The sequence below is a fragment of the Mauremys mutica genome, chromosome 1 (genome assembly GCF_020497125.1).
Source record: "Mauremys mutica isolate MM-2020 ecotype Southern chromosome 1, ASM2049712v1, whole genome shotgun sequence".
NCBI lineage: Eukaryota > Metazoa > Chordata > Testudines > Geoemydidae > Mauremys > Mauremys mutica.
In genome coordinates, this window is record NC_059072.1 from 351,260,671 (window position 1) to 351,285,561 (window position 24,891).

The 24,891-nt window shown below is 44.3% G+C and overlaps 1 protein-coding gene across 6 annotated transcripts in view; it reads right to left on the bottom strand.

The window, feature by feature from the left end:
• GDPD5 (glycerophosphodiester phosphodiesterase domain containing 5) overlaps nt 1-24,891 on the bottom strand; it is a 329,762-nt gene that overhangs the window by 49,584 nt on the left and 255,287 nt on the right. For all 6 annotated transcript variants that reach the window (XM_045021717.1, XM_045021742.1, XM_045021737.1 and 3 more), the window contains 3 exons: nt 23,933-24,031; nt 21,709-21,802; nt 11,839-11,984 (listed from right to left, as the gene is read on the bottom strand). In XM_045021717.1, coding sequence (XP_044877652.1) covers nt 11,839-11,984; nt 21,709-21,802; nt 23,933-24,031 — 339 coding nt within the window. The remainder of the gene's footprint in view (nt 1-11,838; nt 11,985-21,708; nt 21,803-23,932; nt 24,032-24,891) is intronic.

Sequence of the window (24,891 nt, forward strand, 5' to 3'; positions counted from 1 at the left end):
CCCACATGTAAAATGACAGAGATCAAAGCTTACTAAGAAAACTGTTTCTTTGGGACACTCTCTTGATTTGCCACCTGATCATATAATATTGGCTGTCTAAAGGCTGTACTGCGCAGCATTTCAGATGCAGTGTATTTGGGCCAGGCGGACACAAACACCGTGGTGAGACTGCAGTTTAAAGCTGGGATGTTCACTGAAATTCAGTGGAAGTTGGGAACCTGACCCCTTTAGACACCTTTGAAAACCCCAGCATCTGTACCTAGACAGAAGCAGTGCTGGGTGAAAATGCAGTTTCAAGCCATGGAGAGGTTTCTGCAGAGCTGTTTCAGTTCCTCTGGGGCTTGCAGAGTTCAGTTTCACTGTTAAGGAACCAGAAAATTCAAAGTAAAAAGCGCAGCAGAAGCCACATTTTGTCTGGCTGAACACCCTGCAAACCCCCTGGTTTCTCAAAAATTCAACTCAGAACCACAAATGAGCTCAGGCTCACTTAAAACACAACCCAGACTCACCAGCTTCAGGAAACCTAGATTTGTCACTACTCTCAGCTCTAGTGCTAATGCTGGACATTCAGAGGAACAAGCATTTCACAACTCAGCTCCAGGAATGGAGGCTGTATAGCCAGTGCCATCAAAATTCACTGTTTGCCGCTCTGCAGTGACTGCGACCCTGTTGGATCTCCTGCTCTGGAAGATACCGAGTCTACAGCAGAAACCTGGGGTGGTGGATCCTAAATGTTTAAAATAGTGCCCACTGTGCACTAGATCCTCAGCTGGAATAAACCATCAAGCTCCGCTGAAGCCAACAGCACAGTGCTGAATGACAACAGTGGAGGATCAGGCTCTAAAGGTGGTATATCTTGTAATGCCAATGACATGTACCTTGAAGTGCTCCCAAGCTGTGCAATAGCAGGTCTACGTAACCATGTGATCTCCTTACCAGATATTCTGAGCCTCTCTAGCTCCTTTTTCTTCTTACATGTGCAACACTCATTTGCTGATCTAATTTCAAGCTACTCTACGCTCTCCAGGGCAAAGACTGCCCCTTCCATGGCATGTGCGTGCAAGCGGAATCTAGCTGAAACCACGGCCTGTCAGGCTATTCTTGTCTCACTGTTTCCTTGTACTCCCCCATCCATATCCATCGGTCGTCCCTCATCTCATAGTTCGACTGTGAGCTCTTTGGAGCTGAGACTGTCTTGTTACTCTGTGTTTATACAGCCCCTGGCACAGTGGGATTCTGGTCCTGGGGCTGCAGGAATACAAATAAGTAACAATGGAGTACTGATCCTGATTGGAGCCTTTGGGTACCACCACAATACAGATACACAAATATAATCATTTGAATTTAGACTCAATCTCTCCTTTATCTACAACTGTTGATTCTCCATTTTTCACAAGGCCTCTTCCCCTACCAATTTCTACACCACTTCACTATTCCCTGTGCCTGGGCATAGGGAAGTGTCAATTAGTTCTGGCTTTATTATAGCTCTTAAACTGACAACTCCTTCACACACACAACTATGCAGAGCATCCAAGAGAACTAAGAGAGCCAGGGACCTTTATAAATCAAAACACACTCCCTTTAAACCAGCCTTTGTTTATTCCCAGAGGTCTGCTCAGTACTGCTGGAAAGCACTTCCCCCTGCCCAGCCGCTTCATGCTTGCAAAGTGATTTTAAAACCAGAGCTGTGAGCTTTGAAGAGGATCCTTTGTAAAGGAGCATTGGGATTATCCAAGTGGAATACAATTCACTCTCACCAGCCTCCCTTCTCCCTAGAAAAGCAGGAAATGCAAAGCAAATAGTGACATATTTAGCACAGATGTGCCCAAGGGAGCTAGCCACTGTCACAACAAACTCATCTACTTGGAGTATAAGGGGTTTGTTTAGTTTTAAGGGTGTTTTTTTTTAATTCTCCAGCAAAAACTGTAAAACAGAGATGAATAACTTCCAGATGTAAATATTTATATAACTACTAGGAATAAGTTTCTCCCTTAGTCCAATGTTAACTGGCAGATTTTCTTTAGAAAACCCTTGCTCTATTGCCATCTGGTATAATTGGGTTTTTTAAGAGAACAAAGTTATAGGAAAGTCAACCCGAGGGAAAGATCGCAGTAATGTTTTCATTCTAAGGCCTGATCACGCAAGCCCCCCCGTCAGGATCAAGACTCCTCCAAATGTCAACTGGAATATTCTATGCAGAGTGCTTGGAAAATTTGTTCTTGACAGTGGAGCTTGATTTAAATTGATCACTTGCAAAGATCAGTCCAAAATCTACCTCTCAGTGATTGCTGAAGGAGAGAATGGAGCAAATAATTTGCAGTGAATCACTTACTCAACGAATGTAGTCTGTTTTCCACAGAGAACATTCACAAGCCAATTGCAACTTCCTTAAGTTTATTATCCAAATTAATATCCTTCTGCATTTTTGTTCTACGGATTTGTTGTGAAGATTCTAAATGTGAACGGAGCTGCTTTTCTGCAATGGGTCAGATAAGTCAAACAACATTGTTTCTGTCCTCTGATTGGCTGCGCATGCAAGAACTTTTGTTGCCATTAGCCAAGTTTGCTTCAAACTTTCTGGACAACTCAAGTGTTTTTGGGAAATGAACAAAGAAGGGGTGCAAATAAACTCAGTTCATTTTAAAATTCAATAGAATATTTACAGAACATTCGCAGCATTATTCACGCAGCTGTACTGAAGGATTTGGCTCTTGCTTATACTGATACACGGTAAGGATTAGATAGGAACGGAATTTCTTGGTATTTTGTACCAAGTACCACTTTGTTGGTAAGCAGTTATAACCAGCCTTGACATGGTGACAGAACAAGATCTGGAAGATGGAGTTTTTCTTCTGTTTAAGTCAGATTTGGGTAGTTAACAGTCTCATGGATCCATATGTATTGTTTATATCTCAGTAATTCCCAAAGGCCCCACTCAGGATAAATGTTGTGCTGGGCATTATACAAACAGAACAAAAAGACAGTTTACATTCTGAACAGACAAGACTGCAGAAGGATGGGCAATATAGCGATTATCTGGACAGAGGAAGGGTGGTCCAGTGGTTAGGGTACTAGACTGGGACTCAGGAGACCCTCAGCAATCCAATGTTCTGCCACCGACTTCCTGTGCTGCCTTGGGCAAGTCACTCCGTCTCTCCGTGCCTCCTTTCCCCATCAGTGCAGTAGTACTGCACTACCTCACAGGGATGATGGGAGGATAAATGCATTTTTAAAATGGTGTGGTTTTCAGATACTACAGTACTTTGGGTAGAGAGAATGATTGAGAATCAGTGGGTCCCTACATATGTTATCACTAACATTCTTGACACTTACAGCCCGCCCCAAAAATGACTACTACCAAAATAGCGGCAAACCATTTCTCTTCAAAGGCTTCCGTTGGAATTCCCTGCCTCCAATGCTCTTTCCGCCTCATGTTTCACTTGTTAGGGGATCCGTTTCAGGAGTGACATTGTTAAAACCAGGTTTTAAACGGTAAAAAGGTTTCAAAATACCCCCCCCCCCCATTCCCCAAATAAAGAGTTACGCTTACATTTGAAGAGAGTACAGGAAATAGGCCTCATGCAAGTCAGCCCCAGGGAGCTGAAGCCTTTTGTACAAAGCCGGGTGTTTCTCCCACCTCTGGGCTTTGTTTTGTCTAATACAAAACAGGAAAGGTTTAGGAGTTTTTAGACCCACATAACAAACCCGTAGAGACTCTTCGTTAAAGGATTCTTTTCAAGTCTTGCTTCACTAGAGGGGAAGGGATTTGTCTTGTTTACTCAAGGTCCTAAAATATTCCCTTGAATTATGGATCACAAAGCTTGTGAGGGAGTTAGCATCATAATATGATCTCCCACATGGCTTCTGAGACTTACCACAAACTTCAGCCAAGGAAACCATATTCCCTAATGGGATAAGAAGTGAGACACTGACCTAATAGACAGATGAAATGTCTTCGCTTTGAATCAGCTTCTCATAATGATCCCAAAGGATTCCAATACATTTAATGGACTATACATATTCAGCACTACTGGTACAGCCAGCCCGAGGATGGAAGGAGGTAAACAAGAACGCAGCAATGAGGGAAGAAACATTTTGGCCAAGGAGACCAGGCAAAACTTACAAAATATGCTATTAGATATTTAATAGCTAGACAAGAGGTTTTTATTATTGTTTTAAGGTCTCAGTTGGACGACAGACTCTAGATGGGATTCATTAATTACATCAGTGATGGCGGTACATAGATTTAGTCGACATCTCTGGTTACAATCCTTTATATAGCTCCGGCCAAGTTTTGAACGTGGTGCTTAAGGATAGAGAACTGAATAAATGTTGTTTGATTTCAGAAATGCTGTGGATCCTCTCCTTTCGCTGAAGTCACTGGGAGCTGAAAATGATCAGACCCCTTTGAGTAACAGGCCACCTTTACTTACTACCACATGTAGTTGGATGCCTGATTTTAGACACCCAAGTTTGAACATTTTGAGACCTTTGTTCATTTCTGTTCACTTCATTCTTCCACTATTTGTTTTCTGCTATTTGTTTTCTGCAGCTTATTACAGCTCACATGCCTTACTTTCCAGTTAGGGAGGAGGAATGGACAAGCCAGAACACCACAGCTGGCTAGAAGGTTCTCCCATAAGCCATAACCCTTGGTAGAAGGTAGCTGCTCAGATCAAGACGGAGCATCTCCTAGTGGGATGTGCAGTCTTCCCTGCACATGCTTGCTTCGCACTGTTGCTCATTCAAGGGCTCGTTTGTGAACAGTAGTCAGTGTTCTCTGTTAACACTTTTCGGCTGCCCTACCGGGTGCTGAAACTGTCAGAGACTGAAAGAACTCAGTGATACACGAGCTCTTTGGGGAATGGATCATAGCTTCATACTGATGTGGAAAGCTGCTTACATACTACTGGCGAGACATGTGTGATAATGATCTACTTCAGCGTAAATTTCCCATTACTACCATGATGCCCGGCCCATTGGGGATATAAACAAACTACAATGTAATTGTCAGAGCGATTAAAAATTGGCTGCCCATCAGGATGCTTCATACCAGAAGCAGGTCCCTTCCATGCCTCCACTCAAGTGTTGCGTGTTTCAAATAGGCTCAAAAAGGTTTTGCAAATGTGAACATACAATAAATCAGCATTCCTGACAAAACCCTCCTTGGTGCAGAGCATTTCCACACAGCACAAAAATATCCATCGTGTGCTATGGGGACAGAACAAGGAGCCTACATGTGGTATTCAAGATCAGAGTGGTTTTTCTTTAGTGCACTTCCTACAACATGCAGACAGTGTTTCACCATTATGTCTTTGCCAATGCTGTTAAGACACACTATTGGAAAAACCGCTGTTTGGGTGCTCTGCCAAGAGCACTGACTTCCCTGCTATTTGGAGACCCAAGCACTGTGATTATGAACCACTCCTGTCTCCACTGTGCACTTGGGTTGGTTGTTTCCACAGTACCACCCTGATGCTGCTTTAGAACGCCAGTGCCTCGTTTGGTCTCAATTAAAGGATGTGAAAATTAAGCACCATGTAATTTTCCAGAAAGATGCATCTACGATGCTAAGCTATTGGCACTATAAATCTTCCAGTTGTTTACCTACAACACCAGGCAGGCCCATCGTTAACACTTCTGACACAAAAGTAATAAACACACATTCAAGAACAACATCTAAAAACAAGCAGGAGGTTGATGCAACAACCATATTTACTGCACTTGAGCTTATGCAAAAGCAGTGATGCATAATTCTTCCAATCTTAAAGGCTGGTCACCACAAATCTAGGTTCTGCTCCTTCTAGAACAGCGGTTCTCAACCCACAGCCCATGGGCTGCATGCGGCCCAGCTGTGTACTAAAGGGCAGTGGGGGCCGGGGCCGGGGCTGCCATGCAGCAGGGTCTGGGGTCGGGGCTGCTGCCTGGCCCCACACAGTGCGTCAGGGTCAAGGTTGGGGTGGAGTGGGGTTGGGGATGCCACCCACCCCCCTGAGGCTGGGTCTAGGGTTAGAGTTGGGGTTGCCCCCCCGCCCTACAAAATAGGGGTCAGGGTTGGCAGCGGGCTTGGGTCAGGGCAGCCGCCTGGTCCCACACAACAGCGTCCGGGGTCCCTGCCACTCAGCCCCACTACCAGGGCTCCACTCCTTGCCTCACTCTGTGGAAGGGTCTCTGGGCTGGGGGCGCTGGGCATAGCAGTGGGGAGTGGGGGAGTGCTGTGGTTCTCAACAACCGCCCCAGGTAACACGTTGCAGGCCGCATATGCAGCCCACAATGATTAACAGGTTGAGAACCACTGGTCTAGAAGAACCAGGGAACTCTCCTCCTCACCAGAAATGTGATCTTGGCAGAGATTTTCAGTGGCATAAATGACAGGTACCTAACTCCTATTGACTATCAATGGGAGTTAGGAACTGAGTTGCCATTTTTGCTCATGGTGTAAATTGCCAATACATCGTGTGTGTGTGTGTATATATATATATATATAGACAGACTCAGGCCAGAAGGATATAAGAGGGTAGTGGAAGGCAGGTATATCAGCCTCAGAATGAGCAGGTCCCTGTTCCCTGGATAGCCAAACAAGGGCTAATCCAGGCCAATCAAGACACCTGATGCCAATTTAACCAGTTAAGGTCGTTAGGTTAATGCCGGCACCTGACCTCAATTAACTGACAAAGGGTCAGTTAAGGCCGATAGGCTAATGGAGACAGCTGGAACCAATTAAGGTCCCACTTGTACTGCTTTAAAAGCTCTCCTTGCCAGTTCTCTCAGGAGGAGCTCAGGTGAAAGGAGCTGGAGGAGAGGAAGCATTACTGAGCCCTGAGGAAAGGGTGAAGCTTGGAAAAAGGTGAGCACGGGGAAGTGGCCCAGGGAATCAAAGCAGCGTCGGTGGAGGAGGGAAGCCGCTAACAGTTGCTACCATTAGGGTCCCTGGGCTGGAACCCGGAGTAGAGGGCGGGCCTGGGTTCCCCCCCGCATGATCTATAGAGATCCCTTTGAAAGGGGAAACAGACTTTGGTCCAGGCAAGAGACCAAATGGTGCCTATGGAGCTCTAAGAAGCAACAGAGACTGTGGGTATTCCACCTTCCCACCTCCCATACCGGCCTGTGATGAAAATAGCTCAATAAGCTGTAACCTCTGCCACCACACTGGGAAAGGGAGGTCATCTTGAGGGCCTTAGTGAGCTTCTGAGGCCACTGTATCCGCCAGGAAGTGCGGGACCCACCAATACCGACTCGGAGCTTTGTCACAATACACACACACACACACATATAAATACATATATGGATGGGGGAAATGGACATTGATACAGTAATGCAACTTGCACCCTAAAGCACTTGCAGCACTTGAATGCATCCTTTGTGCTGAGTTATAGCGCGAGGTGCTGAGTGTTCTCCACTCTCATTGGCTGCTTCCCGTGGGAGATGGCTGCATGAATAGGTATGATCCAATCTGATTCTCCGTAATATTCAGCTTAAGTCTTCCTGTAGTTGTAACCCAATATTCCTCACTTTTACTCCTTGAACTACCCTAATCAATTTCCTGCCCTCCACTCCCTCACTTAGTCATCATTCCTGGACACTAAACCTTTCCTTGGAAGAGAGTCCCTCCAGCCTCTTCATCGTTCCAGTGGCTTTCTGCTGAAATCCATTACATTTACCTAAATCTTTAAGGTAATAACGTGTCCAGATGTTAACACAATATTCTGGGTGCAGTCTCATCGGGCTAGTACAGAAACTAACTATAGTGCTCCATTATTATTTATTATAAGTATTGGAGCGGTACCCAAAAGCTCCACCCACTGTGCTGTTTGTTCAACATAAGAACAGCCAAACTGGGTCAGACCAAAAGGTCCATCTAGCCCAGTATCCTGTCTTCCAACAGTGGCCAATCCCAGGTGCCCCAGAGGGAATGAACAGAACAGATAATCATCAAGTGATCCATCCTGTCGCCCATTCCCAGTTTCTGGCAGCCTGAACACTGCTCTCCATCACCTCCCTCACCCTCTGCTTCACCCTTACACCCTGCCGCCTGCACCTTTCCTGCCAAACACACACAAGGAACCATGGCTCCTGCCCCAAAAATCTGACAAGTTAATTTTGAAACAAAAAACTACAATCTTGTAACTATGAGCACTGTTTGGGGCTAAAAGTTAAGGCCACAGGCTCCCGACCATCTAAAGAGATGCTCCCCTCAGATGACAATGGGCCACTTTCCTGTACCATTGTTCATTTACACACACAGCAACAGTAATTTGTAAGCATGCAATTCTGCACCTATATTATACGATAATCTGGCCCTTAAAATAGCATCAGTAGGATTCAGAGTCAACTCCTGGTTTAGACAACAGGAGCAGTTCACATCTCCCAGGGTTAATACATCCCTGCATCCATCCACTCATATTAAAAAGGGTTATCTTTGCAACTTTAAGGGCTAAATACTTTAATAAATGAAAACTTATACTCTGCTGAACCTGAATCCATCAGAAGACTGAACAAATACATGCAGTGAAACGGCATGACACTCCTGGCTTAAATCTTTGTTTTGTGTGTTTATCTTAAATTAAAAAAACCCTAAGTCTAGTGGACATTTAATGAACATGATATAGCATTAAATATTGACTCTCTGAACACAACCCAGAAATCACGTTTGCCTCTTTCTGAAGATGAAGATTAACATGGCTATATAATCACTAAAGTATTATCAGCTCTTATCTGTCAGATCTACTATTGCCCTAGGTTCCAGCTCTCTAGCTTTGGAGACCTACGTTATTTAAAGGAGAACTGTTGTCGGTATTCTGCAGCACAGTTTCTTTAGCCCTTTCACTGGGTAATTTACTCTTTCTTTCCCCTGTTGCACATGTAGTAAGATTTTCTCCAAAATAGTTAGCTCAGTGACAATGTACAGCAAGTATGTTTGTGAAAATTAGATACTATTAGTGGAATTCCTTTTGGCAAAGCTTTAAAATAATTAGGGCTGAAAGTAAATACACTTGGTATGACAAGCGAATCTGGTGCGGCATCAGCATTTAAGAGAGAATAATCCAAACAAGGGGAGCTTAGAAGAGACCCCTGAAATATACAATAAAAGACTCAAGGTGACACTCAGGGTAGTTCTAGGAAGAGGAGGGCAGTACAAAAAATCGCTACTTCTCTCCTTCATTCTCATTTTTCTTTTTAATGTAGCTGCCAGTTTCTTATCCTACTGATTTCACAGCTCAGAGAAGTTACAATTTTGCTTCTAATCTTGTCTTCTGTGAAGCATTAATATAAACCACCTACCTATACAATAGATACTGGATAGTGATGGGCTTTATTTACTAGGTTATGGTGAAGGGAAGGAGAAAAGCATGCGACATGAGCCTGTTGGTCTTTAGCGGCAGCCTTTTTATCACGCAATACAAAAATACCATTACCCCACAGAAGTGCAACTAAATAAAGCGAAGCATGAATCCTCATATGGTTTGAGGTTTGGTCAGATAAGCATATGGAAATTTATCCAAATCTCCAAGTCAGGAAATCTAATAGCAAAAGAGTCTCCAGACAAATTTCCATGCCTTCCTCCTAGGCAGGAAATAATCAGAGACCAGAATATCATAGAGCTATTTTGATACTTCCAGGATCAGCCAGATCCATATAAAACGTAGACAGAGAAAAAAGTTTACTCTCCCACTAATGAAACTTTATTCCACCCCCACACCGCTCCTCAAAAACAAAAACAACTCCCCCTCCCCCAAGCTTGGTTCAGATTCAGCTGGAATTTCAGGTTGAAGTATAAAGTTGGTCTTTATCTTCCCTGGTTTTATGTCTTCAGATAATTTGAAAACAAGTAGTTATTAAAAAAGCCATTAAAGAGGCAAATGTAATATCAGCCCATTAGATGACCGGAAGGTTCTGCGTTTTGTACAGCAAACATGTAATGGATCAGGGGTTCCCAAACCGTAGCATGTGCACCACTGGTGGTACGTGAGCTTGGCATTCCAGCCATTACCTTCACAACAACTTTTTAAGAGGTGGTACGTGAGCCAATCAAGCTTGGGAGCTGCTGACGTAGATGATGGAATCACAAGAGGGATTCATAAAAAGAAACAGAGTCCTGTGGCACCTTATAGACTAACAGATGTATCGGAGCATGAGCTTTCGTGGGTGTATACCTACTTCGTCAGACACGTGAGGGATTCAGTGGGCCTGAGCCTTCCAGACAAATTCTATCTGGATGCCCATAAGAACGAGTTGCTTTTATGAAAGCCACACAATGATAAAATGTTTTCGTGCCAGTGATTAAACTGTAGCCTGCTTCCTCCTCCCCCTCCTACCAAAATTAATGGTCACAGAGAGCATTCTATCAGGAAGCAAGGCGAAAGCCAGTCAAGCGGTGCTCTGCTGTACCCGTGAAGCAGCCATATGGAACAGACTCCAAGAAGGAAGAAGATATGGCATGCCAATATCCTCAGATGGCCAACTGCTATTGCAGCTAATCCGTTAATGGCTGCAATGTACACTTAAACTCCCAAGAATTAAGCACAACAGACTGACCTGCTGGCAAAAGCCCTACCTCAAAAAAAAGGATTGGATCCATCTCAGACTTTTCAAGACGCCCATCAACAGAGGCACAGAATAAGCAAGCATCAGAAGAAACAGGATTATCTCCAAAAACTGGCTTGCTCTACCTAGATATTTATAAATGCACCAACCATGGCCTGGAGGTGCAGAGAGCCAGTGATGTTTGGTTAGCCACAAAAGAAATATATACTGGTATTGATCCACTGGGAAATAACCAACCAATCACAAAGCAGTTTTTTAGGATTGCCATTTTTTAGTTTTTATGTACATCACCACGATGTTGTATTCTTGCATTGCACGGCACGTGTAAGCAATTACGTCTCAATGTCACCCGCCAAAGATATTTTCTTGTGTTGCGTTTTTAAATACCCCTGCCAAAGTCCTAACAGCGAAAGGAATCTAGGACCTTGATCTAAAAGCACGTGTTTCGATTGCTTGAGCTAATTACAGTGGCGCTCAACCTTTCCAAACTACTGTACCCCTTTCAGGAGTCTGATTTGTCTTGCCTACCCCCAAATTTCACCCCACTTGAAAACTATTTGCTTACAAAATCAGACATAAAAATACAATTTGCTGACTTTCTCATTTTTACCATATCATTATAAAATAAATCAACTGGAATATAAATATTGTACTTACATTTCAGTGTATATTATATAGACCAGTATAAACCAGTCATTGTCTATATGAAATTTTAGTTTGTACTGACTTCACTAGTGCTTTTTACATAGCTTGTTGTAAAACTAGGCAAGTATCTAGGAAGCCCCCTGGAAGTCCTCTGTGTACCCCCAGGGGTACGTGTACCCCTGGTTGAGAACCAGTGAGCTAAAAGACCAAGTTCATTAAGTCATAGGCAGGAACCTATTTCTTATATGATCCAGCCACATAGAAGGACAAAGACACACACTAGCTAGGTTAATGTGGGTTACAGAAAAGTTTTGGGGGCCCCCAACATAACTTCTGAGCCCTTCAAACTCTCTTTAGCAGGCTTTGTGGGGAGTAACAGTGAGCCACTAAAATCAGAAGGATTTTGGAAATTTCAGGGCAGGTGCCTTTCCATAGCAAAACAGTGCCCTTCATAAGAGGATCTCTAAGCACTTAGCAATTTACCAAGCTTCCCAACCCTCTGTGAAGTCGGTAGGTCGATGAGGTTAAATGACATGCCCAAGATCACACACCAAGTCATGCTGCACATGTCCTAGGGATAGCAGACTTTAGTCTCCAGGGCGGTCAAACCCAGCACAGACAAACAGATTAAAACGTGAAGCTACTTACCATTGGCGCACCACGATGGCCAATGATGGCAGGTTTTGGTCCCAGATCCTTCTTCTCCATTATACAAGGGGAAGAGACAGTGAGGGGAATGAGGTAAAGTGCAACTACGACGGCAAAGTATGCAGCGAATATCAACATCTGTGAAGCTGAACACAAACGCAGCCAGTGAAAATGCTGGTTCAGAACAAATCACTCCAGGAAAAAAAACCAAACAAAAGACATTGTACTACTTCTCTGAACATCATGGACAAACCATAGCAATTCCCTCCAGCTATAAAGAACAGCAATGCTTTGTATTTGGCCAGTGATGCACCCCATTCCAGTGTCTCAGAGTGCTTTACCCCATTTTACAGATAGGATATGTCTACACTATAAACCAGGGATAGGCAACCTATGGCACGCGTGCTGAAGGCGGCACATGAGCTGATTTTCAGAGGCACTCACACTGCCCAGGTCCTGGCCACTGGTCCGGGGGACTCTGCATTTTAATTTAATTTTAAATGAAGCTTCTTAAACATTTTAAAAACTTTATTTACTTTACACACAACAATAGTTTAGTTATATATTATAGACTTATAGAAAGAGACCTTCTAAAAACGTTAAAATGTATGACTGGCATGCAAAACCTTAAATTAGAGTGAATAAATGAAGACTTGGCACACCGCTTCTGAAAGGTTGCAGACCCCTGCTATAGACCCTTCCGCAGCACAGCTGTAATGTAGACATTGCTATAACAGAAGGGGTGCTTCCACGCCTATAGTCAATCCACCTCTCTGAGGGTTTGTTTACACTTGAAACGCTACAGTGGCACTGCTGTAGCACTTCTGTGTAGACACTATCTATGCCAACAAGAGGAGTTCTCCCGGCACTGTAGGCAGTCCACATCCCTAAAAGGCAGTAGCTAGATCAATGGAAGAATTCTTACAGGTACTGAGTGGTGTCTACACTGGGGCTTAGATAGCCAAAACTACATCACACAAGGTGTGAAATTTTTCACACCCTGGGCAATGTAATTAAACCAACCTAACTTTGTAGAGTAGACCAGCCCTAAGTGACTTACTGAAGGTCAGCGAGAGCCAGAAATACAATCCAGCGGTCCTGATTGCCAGTCTTTTGTCTCGGAGGTGGAGAGATGGATGGACTGGCAAAGCCCTGGCTGGGATGATTTAGTTGGGGATTGGTCCTGCTTTGAGCAGGGGGTTGGACTAGATGATTTCCTGAGGCCTCTTCCAACCTTAAACTTCTATGATTCTATGACTGCATCACTTCCAAGCCTGCACCAGGTTAATTTTAGTTTTAAATCAGTCTAATTAAACTGGTGCATACCCATAACAATGTAGGCACATTTAAATAGCTTTAGCATAATTTGTTAACTTACGTGCAAACCAAACCAATATCAAGCAAGGGTTAAACTGGTTTAGCTGCATTTACATTAAGGATTTGCACCAGTTTGAAATCAATTTAAACTGATGCAATTTTTTTAAAATGGCAACAAGGCCTTAGAAGTTCTTTTGGATGATTGAGGGGACATAATGTCAGACTCTAGAGGGGTTGTAAGTAATCAACTCTATTACAAGAAAGGCGGGCACAACAGAGGGACTTCTGGTGGGATTAAAAAAGGGAGAAGATACTCTGGGATGCACTGAGGTTGCAAAGAACCATAAGGTGTAGTGTTTGGTGGGAACAATGAAGTGGACATTTGTACTGTTTTGCAGTCAGTAGACACCCTGAGTCAGACAATGCCCCCTAAGAACATCAGAACAGCCATCCTTGGTCAGACCAATGGCCGATCTAGCCCAGTATCCAGTCTTCCGACAGTGGCCAATGCCAGATGCTTCAGAGGGAATGAACAGAACAGTGCAATTATCAAGTGATCCATCCCGTCGCCCATTCCCAGCTTCTGGCAGTCAGAGCCTTAGGGACACCCAGAGCATGGGGTTGCATCCCTGACCATCTTGACTAATAGCCATTGATGGACCTATGCTCCATAAACCAGGGGTCGGCAACCTTCAGCCCGTGGCCCATCAGGGTAATCTGCTGACAGGCCGCGAGACGTTTTGTTTACGTTGACCATCCACAGGCACGGCCCCCCGCAGCTCCCAGTGGCCGGGGTTCACCGCGATTTGCTGTTCCTGATGGGCCCCCTGCCATAAACTGATCTAAATAATTTTTTAACCCAGTTATACTTTTGGCCTTCACAGCATCCCCTGGCAACGAGTTCCTCAGGTTGACTGCACTGAGGCAAGAAGTACTTCCTTTAGTTTGTTTAAAACCTGCTGCCTATTAATTTCATCAGGTGACCTTGGCTCATGGATTATGAGAAGGGATAAATAGCACTTCCTTATTCTGGTTTTTTTATACCATTCATGATTTTATAGACCTCTATCATATCCCCTCTTGTCTCTTTTCAAAGCTGAGAAGTCCCAGTTTTTTTAATCTCTTTTATACAGAAGCTATTTCATACTCCTAATCATTTTTGCTGCCCTTCTCTGTCCTTTTTCCAATTCTAATGTAACTTTTTTGAAATGGGGTGACCAGAACCGCACACAGTATTCATGGTGTGGGCGTACCAGAAATTTATATAGAGGCATTATGATATTTTCTGTCTTATTATCTATCCCCTTCTTAATGGCTCCTAACATTCTCTTCGCTTTTTTGACAGCTGCTGCACATTGAACAGACCCACTATGGGTTTTATTAAACTGTTTGCCTCCCTCTTTGTTAAGTTTTAATACCCACTTCCAAATGTTACACCAAACTATGAATATTTTAGTTTATAGAACAGTTCTTTGTATTTCACCCTAGTCCAATATATTTCTTGGGACGTGTAACCCCTCCAGATTTTTATAGTGACATCAGGGAGCCCAGAGACCAGCCCCGGGACCAGGTCAAGTGTGTTAGTCCTACAAAGCAGCCCCCACTGCTGCTCTCTGGAGCGCTATATCTTGGATAAAGATGCAGGGGCTAATGATTCTAATGGGTCAGAGTCCATGTCTGCTGCTCTCTAATGGCTCCAACTTGCCTTGGGATTGGCTTTCATTGCAGGTGAGCTCAATGGCTACAGCAGTAGTGGAGAAAAAGCAGTACACGTGTACACACACACACACACACAGTTTAAGTATTGTAGCAAAAGTGGTAAATATGAATAAAAATACGTTGTCCTTCTACAGCAGTAGTTCTCAAACTTTTGTACTGGTGACCCCTTTCACATAGCAAGCCCCTGAGTGCGACCCCCCTTATAAATTAAAAACACTTATTTATATATTTAACACTATTATAAATGTTGGAGGCAAAGCAGGGTTTTGGGCAGAGGCTAACAGCTCGCGACCCCCCATGTAACAATCTTGCGACCCCCTGAGGGGGTCCCACTGTTCCCTCTGGGCTGTGCGTGTGCACACAGATCCTAACCCCTGCGCACACGGCAAAACACTGCACACACAAAAATTTGCATGGAAGAAATTTTTTGCGCACACAGCCTGTCAAAAATTAGAGAGCACATTGGCTCCCAACCCCCAGGTCTACAGTGCTTCCTCCCTCGGGATCTCAGACGTCTCAAGCAATGGATTAATTGTGACAGTTCTCCTGGCAGGTAGGCAGGTATTACACGTGGAGAAAACTGCGATTGAATGACTTGCCCAAGGTCAGCGTTGCCTACCCCAAGCATTCCAAAAATCGCCAGTCAAGGCTCAAAAGGCGAGGACGATGGCTCAGGAGTACATTTGGTTCGCATTTTAGGGATTTTGTTACAGTCATGAGAGCTAGAAATTTAGCTTTCAATGAAAACATAAGACTCACATAATTACTTGACTCCAGGAGCTGGGGCATTAAGAGAAACAACAAATATTGCAAGTCTCATGATAAAATCTTGAGCGTTGGCAACACCAGAAGCCTATGGCTGATTCAGGAACAAAACCCAGACCTCCTGACTGTCACTCCTGTGCTTTGCAAAGGGCAGCATTCCTTTGCCTTCCAATGACTTCACTCATATGAGATGGGAATCTTTAGAAGAGGGTGCTGACAGCCACTGCAGAGGCACTCCTAGCTCCCTACCAAGTTGCATTAGTTAGGATGACAGGTGCTTTGAACTTGATGGGATATTAACAGTCACTTGAACCCAAATAATACCGGGGTTGTTTCTTGGGAGAAGCAACAGCCACAGGAACGGTCTGGTTAATGGTTTGAATGCAGATGTTCAGTTGCTGACTCTGAGTTATAAACTGCCATTTGCTTTTGCCATCTAATATCCTTGTTCAATGCACCTACTTGCCAATCAATTAGACTAGAATGTAAGTGCGGGAGAGAAATGAGTTGACAATGAGATAACCCACGCTTGGGCTCCACTCCTTCCTGAGCGCGCAGGAGATAAGTAAACTAGGTGCCACCGGGGGGTACAGCATCATAGGTGCGGTGCTCTGGAGTTAAGCGACATCACTGGAAATTTCTAGGCAATTCCAATTTGCTCTGGATTACTCGATAATGGCTCTTTCCACTTGGATTTCCCTGCCCCAGAAGGATATATTATGATTCCACCAAGCCTCAACTAGCCCATTTGGTCAGTATGAAAGACCCTTTCCTTTCCTTTCCACCTCTGCTGATTGAGCCGATGCAGCTCAGTGACCCAAATCCTAGGCAAATACCAAATGAAATACATGTGCTAGGACAGATTTTGATCACTGACCTGCATGAGAAAGGTCAGTATCACTCAGTACAGATCACAGGACGTGCACCATCGTGAGATGGGATTGAAGCCAAATCCCACCATTAGCCACAAATGCTGGGAAATTTAAAGTTCATTTCCAGGAAGCCCATTAATCTCTCTAAAAAACCACACTCGTTATCCTCACAGAGCAGCTGAAGGCATCACTTTCCTTTTAATACCATGAATCTTGGGACCACATTCTTCCTGGACACAGAGTTCTAACTGTGGTGCAGAGTTTGGGAGACAAAGGGAGAAAAGTCTGTTTTTATAACAAGATGATGGCCGGTACTGCTCCAGAGTAGCCCGGCAGAGTTTGATAAAGGATCGAAAGTATTTCTGAGTTAGAATGGGAAGTGTTTGTGGTTACAGAAAACCAGACACACTACTGGCCCGTACATATGCCATGAGGAATCGGAGTCCCAGCAAACCCCGTTTCCGGGTGGAATTGGATGAATCAGGGTGTACGTGATGGAACGACAGCAAGTCTTTCACCTATAGGGGCCAGGTGAGCCGTGAGCAAAGTCATTGTGGCTGTTAAAAGACACGTGCGGTGACAAACGCTGATGCAATCTCAGTCCCATTTCTAGTGACCATCCCACTGTGTGGAAAGTCACATGTGCGATTCCCTTGGTGGAGTTTCCTAGGAGTTTTTCCACCTAAAGTTGCCCCCATCCATTCCATGGATAAAGCTAGGAGGTTACTCATATCCTGGAGAACCTGTCAGAGGCCAGGGTGATTAGCATGAAGGCTATGTGCCTCCACAGTGGTTTCCAGGCCCTCATGCCCTCACCCCCACCTCCCTGTCAGGAGTGCCCCTGCTGATCACTGCTCCTGGCAACCCACCCTAAGGGTGTCTTCACATCACAGAAAGAATCCACTTAAAGTTAGGACACCACCAGTTTAAGTAGATCCCCACATGGGGCTGGTAGGGGAAAACACCTGGGCTGGAATCGCCCCCCCAGCCTGTCACATCCTGCTCATGTGTAGATCCTGTGATGCTGCACGGGCTCATTGAGGGGCTGAGCAATGGGAGAGGGAGGGCGAGGTGGGACAGTCCATTGCAGGCAGCACCCAAACTTGTGCGCCAAAATGGGCAGAACTGTGCATGGATGGGGATCCTCCATGCGCAGAGGCTGGTGTCTGTGCGCCACACTGCAAAATCGCCACGGCTAGGCCCCTCTGCGAGTCATCTCAGCAAAGGCCACAGGCTGAATGTACATGGCATCTGAACTAGTGTCTCGCCTCCCAAAGGCAGTTCCTTCAGCTCAGCATCACATCCCAGGGGAGGGAGGCCTTGTGGGTGACTCACCGGACTGTGACTCACAGTAGGGTTCTATTCCCACATCACAACATTCACCAACAACTAGCTTCTTGCTGGAAATCACAGTCAGCTTCCTACATGATCTTGGGCAAGCCACAATCTCTGACAAATTGGGGTTGCGCTTCCCTAGCTCACAGGGGCTTTAGGATGATGAATTCTTGAGTGTATAAGAGGTCCCAAGGTACTAGAGAGATGGATGCTGTATAAGAACAGAGAGCACATCAGGCATCTCTCATCTAACTGTTGTGCTCCTGTTCTGGAGATGACTGGAGCCCATTAGCCTCCAGCTCCTTTCACCAGCAGTAAGTTGCTTTGATTGAAAAACAAAGATTCACATTTCATGATCAAACCAAGGCGGCTAGAAAAATCGAACTGCAGTTTCTCAGCTCTGTGGAGTCTTTATTTGCTTGTGCAATGAAGACCTTGGGGGAAAGTGTCATTTAGGTAAGTGACGGGGATCGTTCTCTTCTGTAATCACCAACAGACATTTTATACTCTGGAGGCAGACACAGACAATGCTGCTTCTTGGAGAAAGTTTCTCGTCTCCTTTCTTTTCTGCCGTGGTGAGGAGTCCCATCCTCCCCACCCCATTTTATCTGGTTTCCTGAATGAGTTCATTGGCAGAGCTCCTCCCGTCTCTTCATTGCTTTTATTGCTTCTTTTAATGCAGTGTTTTGTGTTTGGCCTTGGAAGCCTTCTGGGTGAGTTCTCAGAGAGGAAGGAACTTATAAACAACAGGAGCTATAAAGAGACAATTTATTTTGAGCTGTATTTTCTGGATTTGGGAAAAAGAACAGCTAAAGAGTCTTATTCCTGAAAAGGGACAAGAACAGTAGACTCCTGTGCCAATGACAGTGGGCAACAGCCAGTACGTATACAAATGACTATGGTCAGGTGGGCAAGACAAATGCCACTTTCTCCTTGTGCTGTGGATTTGTGTTCGCATCCATTACTTTCCCCTAGCAGTTTCCATTGACGAAGTGTTCTTCACTTCCTGTCATATACTGCAGCACGATGTAGGTTTGTACCACTGAACAGCTGCTGCATGTACCCTTGAGGTGGCTGCATTTCAGTGATGGGTAAAGTGATCCCTGTATATGCAAGGTATTTTGTGATGCTGTGGTGTAATGGGGGAAGTTACTCTATGAACCGTGCCTCAGGCTGTTATAAAGTTTTAATAAGAGGAAATAGCAGAGCTAATAAGTGGCAATTTTTCCTGGCTTAGCTAAGAGCACAATACAGAGAAAAGAACTTCAAGGAACACGTACTATCTACTACCTCCCATCTTGACTGGCAGAATAATTACACCCTGTATTTTATTTTATTTCTTTTCTTTTCTTTGTTGAACACGTACAGCTTTTCCATTTGTAAATTAAGCTACACCGAATTTTCCTTTGGAGAAGTCTCTCTTAATATGAATTCTTTACATGTTTAATATTCTTCCTCTCGCTCAGCCGCTGCCTCCACATACTCAACACCTACTTCTTAGCAATCTTTTGCAAGTGCTGCCAAACCCTCCCAAGACTTGCATTTCACACTACCCTTCAATTACTAATTAAAAGAATTTTTACAGCACTGGCTTAGTAATTTTATAGGCTCTACAGCTGAACCTTTCAGAAAATATATTTGATATTTACTGAAGGCAAAGAGAGGTGGTTAGTGCCAGGTGAACTAAGGGAATGGTGAAGGCAGCAGAAAGGTCCAAGGCCCATGAGATCGGATAGATTACACATGAAACTAGAGTAGAGGGGAGGCAGTTTAGTCTAGTGGACAGGGCACTGGACTAGGAGTCAGGAGACCTGGGTTAAGAACATAAGAACGGCCATACTGGCTCAGACCAATTGTCCATCTAGCTCAGTAGCCTGTCTCGGAGAGTGACCAATGCCAGATGCTTCAGAGGGAATGAACAAAGCAGCAATTATCAAGTGATCCATCCCGTCATCCAGTCCCAGCATCTGGCAGCTGGAGGTTTAGGGACACCTGGAGCCTGGGGTTGTGGCTAACAGCCACTGATGGATTTATCCCCCATGAACTGATATAATTCTTTTCTGAACCCACTTATACTTTTGGCCTTCATAACAACCCCTGGCAATGAGTTCCACATGTTCATCGGGTATTGTGTGAAGAAGTACTTCCTTATGTTTGTTTTAAACCTGCTGCCCTATTAATTTCATCCGGCAACCCTTAGTTCTTGTGTTATGTGAAGGGACAACACTTCCTTATTCACTTGCTCCACACCAGTCATGATTTTATAGATCTCCATCAGATCCTCCCTTAGGCGTCTAAGATGAACAGTCCCAATCTTCTCTCATACAGAAGCTGTTTCATGCCCCAAATCATTTTCGTTGCCATTCTCTGCACATTTTCAAATTCTAATGCATCTTTCTTGAGATGGGGTGACTAGAACGGCATGCAGTATTCCAGGTGTTGGAGCACTATGGATTGTTAGAGTCACATTACAATACCTCCTGTTTCATTATCTATCCCTTTCCTAATGGTTCCTAACATTCTGTTCGCTTTTTTGACGGCCACTGCACATTGAGTGGATGTTTTCAGAGAACTATCCACAATGACTCCAAGATCTCTTTCTTGAGTGGTAACTGCTAATTTAGATCCCATCATTTTATATGCATAGTTGGGATTATTTTTCCAATATGCTTTACTTTGTACTTATCAACATTGAATGTCATCTGCCATTTTCTTGCCCAGTCACCCAGTTTAGTGAGATGCCTTTGTAATTCTTCGCAATCAGCTTTGGACTTAACTACCTTAAGTAATTTTGTATCATCTGTAAACTTTGCCACCTCGCCGTTCACCCCTTTTTTCAGATCCTTTATAAATATGTTGAACAGCACTGGTCCAAGTACAGATCCTTGGGGGACCCTGCTTTCCATTGTGAAAACAGATCATTTATTCCTATCCTTTGTTTGCTCTCTCTTAACCAGTTACAGGTTTGATTCCTATCTCTACCATTCACCTTTCTGCTCTTTCTACCCTCTGTCTCCTTAGATTATGTTCTTTGAAGCCTGCACAGTGTCTGACTATGCATTTGTGCAGCATATAGAGCAGTGGTTCTCAACCTAGTAACCACTGTGGGTCACATATGCAGCTCTCTGTGTGTTACATGGGCCTTATCCACAAAATATATATACTATCTGTATGGCCCTGAGAATGTCACATAGGCCATAGCGGCGTGCTGACTGGGCCACAAGTGGCCCGTTGGTTGAGAACCACTGACAGAGTAATGGGGCCAGATCTCAGCTGGGGCCTGTAGGCACTACTGTAATACAAGCAATAAGCCCGTGAAGGCTTTTAAAAACAAGAATGGTATTTATGAATGGAAATGAATGGGAGCCAGTGAGCTGTTTGGGTTGAGGGTTTTGTGGTGATACTGTATATGTAAGAACACCACACTCCAGCAGAGTGATGTGTAATTAGCTTCTTTCTTGCTGCTGGCGAAGTCTTAAAAAAAATAAATAAATAAAAAAAGCTTTAGAAAATGCTTTTTCACATCCTTCCATTATAGCGTGCGTCTACTGGCGGAGACACAGTGAGTAGCTTACTACTGCCTGACTGGGCCAGCCCACTACTGCTTCCATCCAAGTTTGTCCAGTTATCTAGGCTAGTAACCATAACCTCCCCCAGTTCTTCTGAATGGTAGAGGGTCTGTAGATCTGAGAAAGTAGCTTCAAGGGCACAAATCCTAGATCAATTGGCTGTTCTTGACAATAGGAATATGTCAGCCGACAGCCACTCTTATTCTTTAAAAACACATCACTCCAAACATATCTCAGCACACACGTAGACAGTGGTACCCGGGCAAACAAGGTGAAGTCAGGTTGGTACTCACTGGCTTTTTCCGTTCTTGCAAATTGCCCAGCTATCAACCAAGACAGGGCCGTGACTGCAGCCAGGGCTCCTATGTGCAGAAAGGGAGCTGTGGCCTAGGGAAACACAAACAAAAAAGGGCTGAATGAAAGGTATTTTATAGGCAGTGTCACTTAACTTTTCAAACTCTCGGCTGAACAGTGACGTCTCCACAGGGTATCTTCCTACCCCATTCCGAGACAGATCCTATGTGCTCTTTAGCTGCTGCAACAAAGTGGCCCTAAGTTCATGGAGGACAGATCCAGCCAAGATGGTCAGGGACGCAACCCCATGCTCAGAGGTCCCTACACCTCCATCAGCTTTTGTCTGTACCCAGTTTCAGACATCACCACCCTCCACATGCCAGTGCGGTTTGGACATCAAAAAATGCAAAGCTGTGCAGTTCTGGCACTGAACACAAGTGAAAGGCCAATGCGAGGTTCCCCTGCTGCTGCTATCGATTGGAAACAGAGCCCTACTTAAAACAGCAGATTAAACACACAAGTGTGCAGGAGGAAATACACATTTTGCAGCCTTGCCTTCATACTCCCATCACCTTTCCCCCTCTGCCTTACCACTGTTGCTATCTAATATTAATACAAAACCATGGCTATTTAGATTGTCCAGCAAACAACTTTACACATAGCGTAGCCTGACGGCCATTCACCATCTATAGAATCATAGAATCGTAGGACTGGAAGGGATCTCAAGAGGTCATTTAGTCCTGTCCCCTGCACTCATGGCAGGACTAAGTACTATCTAGTACACACTTTGACACTTCACTCTTCATTGTGTGTGACTGGTTACCTTAGTCATATTGTTCTCCCTAACTGCATGACTAAATCTTCAGAAACCAGGGGAAGTCACTTCTGGCATAAATAGGGAACAGCCTTATTCATGTATCCATCCCTTTCTTTGCATATGCAACTGGGTATTCCTACAAAGAATAGTTAACCCCAACCCAAACCGCTCAACACATTTTTGGGAACGTGAACAAAGAGAGGTGAAAAAGTGGCTGGCCAAAAAGCAATTCAAGATTCACTAAAATATTTGGCAATAATTGCACCCCCATTATTCACCTGCCTTACAGCATGAAAATTCCACTTGCTCTGAAGAAATCAAGGGTCTTCTTTTAATTAATTTTTAAACAGGAGCATGGTGTTACCAAAAAAAAATCAATGGAATTCCCCTTTAAGGCCAGGAGAAATTTTAAAGCACCAGGTCTGTACTCCTACGATTCAAAATTTGGGACCTAGCTACACAAACTGAAACAACATAACTATTTAATTGAGTTTGCTGGACTCTCATTGAATCATAGACACAGAAGATTAGGGTTGGAAGAGACCTCAGGAGGTCATCTAGTCCAACCCCCTGCTCAAAGCAGGACCAATTCCCAACCTAATCATCCCAGCCAGGGCTTTGTCAAGCCAGGCCTTAAAAACCTCCAAGAATGGAGGTTCCAACTCCACCTAGATACCTTCCTAGGTAACCCATTCCAGTGCTTCACCATCCTCCTAGTGAAATAGTTTTTCCTCATATTCAACCTAGACCTCCCCCACTGCAACTTGAGACCATTGCTCCTTGTTCTGTCATCTGCTACCACTGAGATCAGCCTAGCTCCATCCTCTTTGGAACCCCCCTTCAGGTAGTTGAAGGCTGCTATCAAATACCCCTCACTCTTCTCTTCTGCAGACTGAATAATCCCAGTTCCCTCAGCCTCTCCTCATAAGTTATGTGCTCCAGTCCCCTAATCACTTTCGTTGCCTTCCGCTGGACTCTCTCCAGTTTGTCCACATCCATTCTGTAGTGTGTGTGTGTGGCGGGGGAGGTCGAGGTGTCAAAACTGGACGCAATACTCCAGACGTGGCCTCACCAGTGCAGAATAGAGGGGAATAATCACTTCTCTCGATCTGCTGGCAATGCGCCTACTAATGCAGCCCAATATGCCATTGACTTCAGAGGGCTTTGTGTGACACCCAAGATCAATATTTCATATATCCAGCTCTGTAGCTCTGCTTCAGCCTGATTTTTAAGAATTAACTTCAAAGATAGAGACTATGGGTAAAATCCTGACCCTTCTGAAGTCAATGGGAATTATGTCATTGACCTGACTGGAGCAAGGATTTCACTCTATATATTGAAAACTACAGAACAAGCATGTTCTTTGCAACAAGGCTTTACACTGTCAAACGCATTATGCAACTTACCTGCATTGAAATAACTAACATCTCCCATTCATCGTCCCAAAGTTGTGCTATAGAAGACATAGTTACTACAGTAACTACCAAGGTCGCCATCAGGCCGATCTGAAACAAAAGAAGAAAGTATTTACAAATCAAATCCCTAATATGAACACTGTTGCTGTGTAGTTCACTTAGCACACTACCTTTCATCTGAGGTTCTCTAAGTGCTTTACGAAGGGGAAGTAAGTCTGGCAACACCCGTTGTGAGATGGATTTGGTATTACCCTCATTTTACACATGGGCAAACTGTGGCATGAAAAGGTTAAGTGACTTGCCAAAGGGCAATCAATGGCAAAGTCTAAGCAGGCCCTATTGGACCAATTCTGCTGTCAATCAGCTATACCCCATGATACCCCACTGATTTCAGAAGTGGACACCATGATCTTGGAGTCCTACCCCTTGCTCTTATAGGCCAGGCGCTGCCTTTCTATATCCTAAACTCACATGTGCATGCTGTTCTCCAAACAGGAATGGTATCTTCACTCTCAGAGCAAGTGCCATTTCAAGAAATGTATTTCCAGTATATGCTTTTCCTTTTTAAACCTTGACATTCTATTCAGCCCTCTCTTTAGCAACAGAGTGTCAGCGTCAGGACACAGAGCCCACTTGAAATACAAGTGATACCCTCTTGGCTATGAGTTGTAACAATCCAACAGGGAGGGAAGTTAAAGTTACCTAGCAACTAAGGTTGTACTGAAATAGAAATTATTAGTTTGAACAATATTGTGAAAAAAGCCATCTCGACCATTTTGAAGCTCCTGAATTTTGCATTTCAATGAGTTTCCACTAAATGATGTTTTCTGCATCAAAAGGTGCAAGCTCACATATTTTGGTAAGATGATTGATCTTTGCTGAAATGATGTTTTGGTACTAGAGATGATCTGAACTCAACAAACTCTGGATAAAGACCCTATGAAGAGACC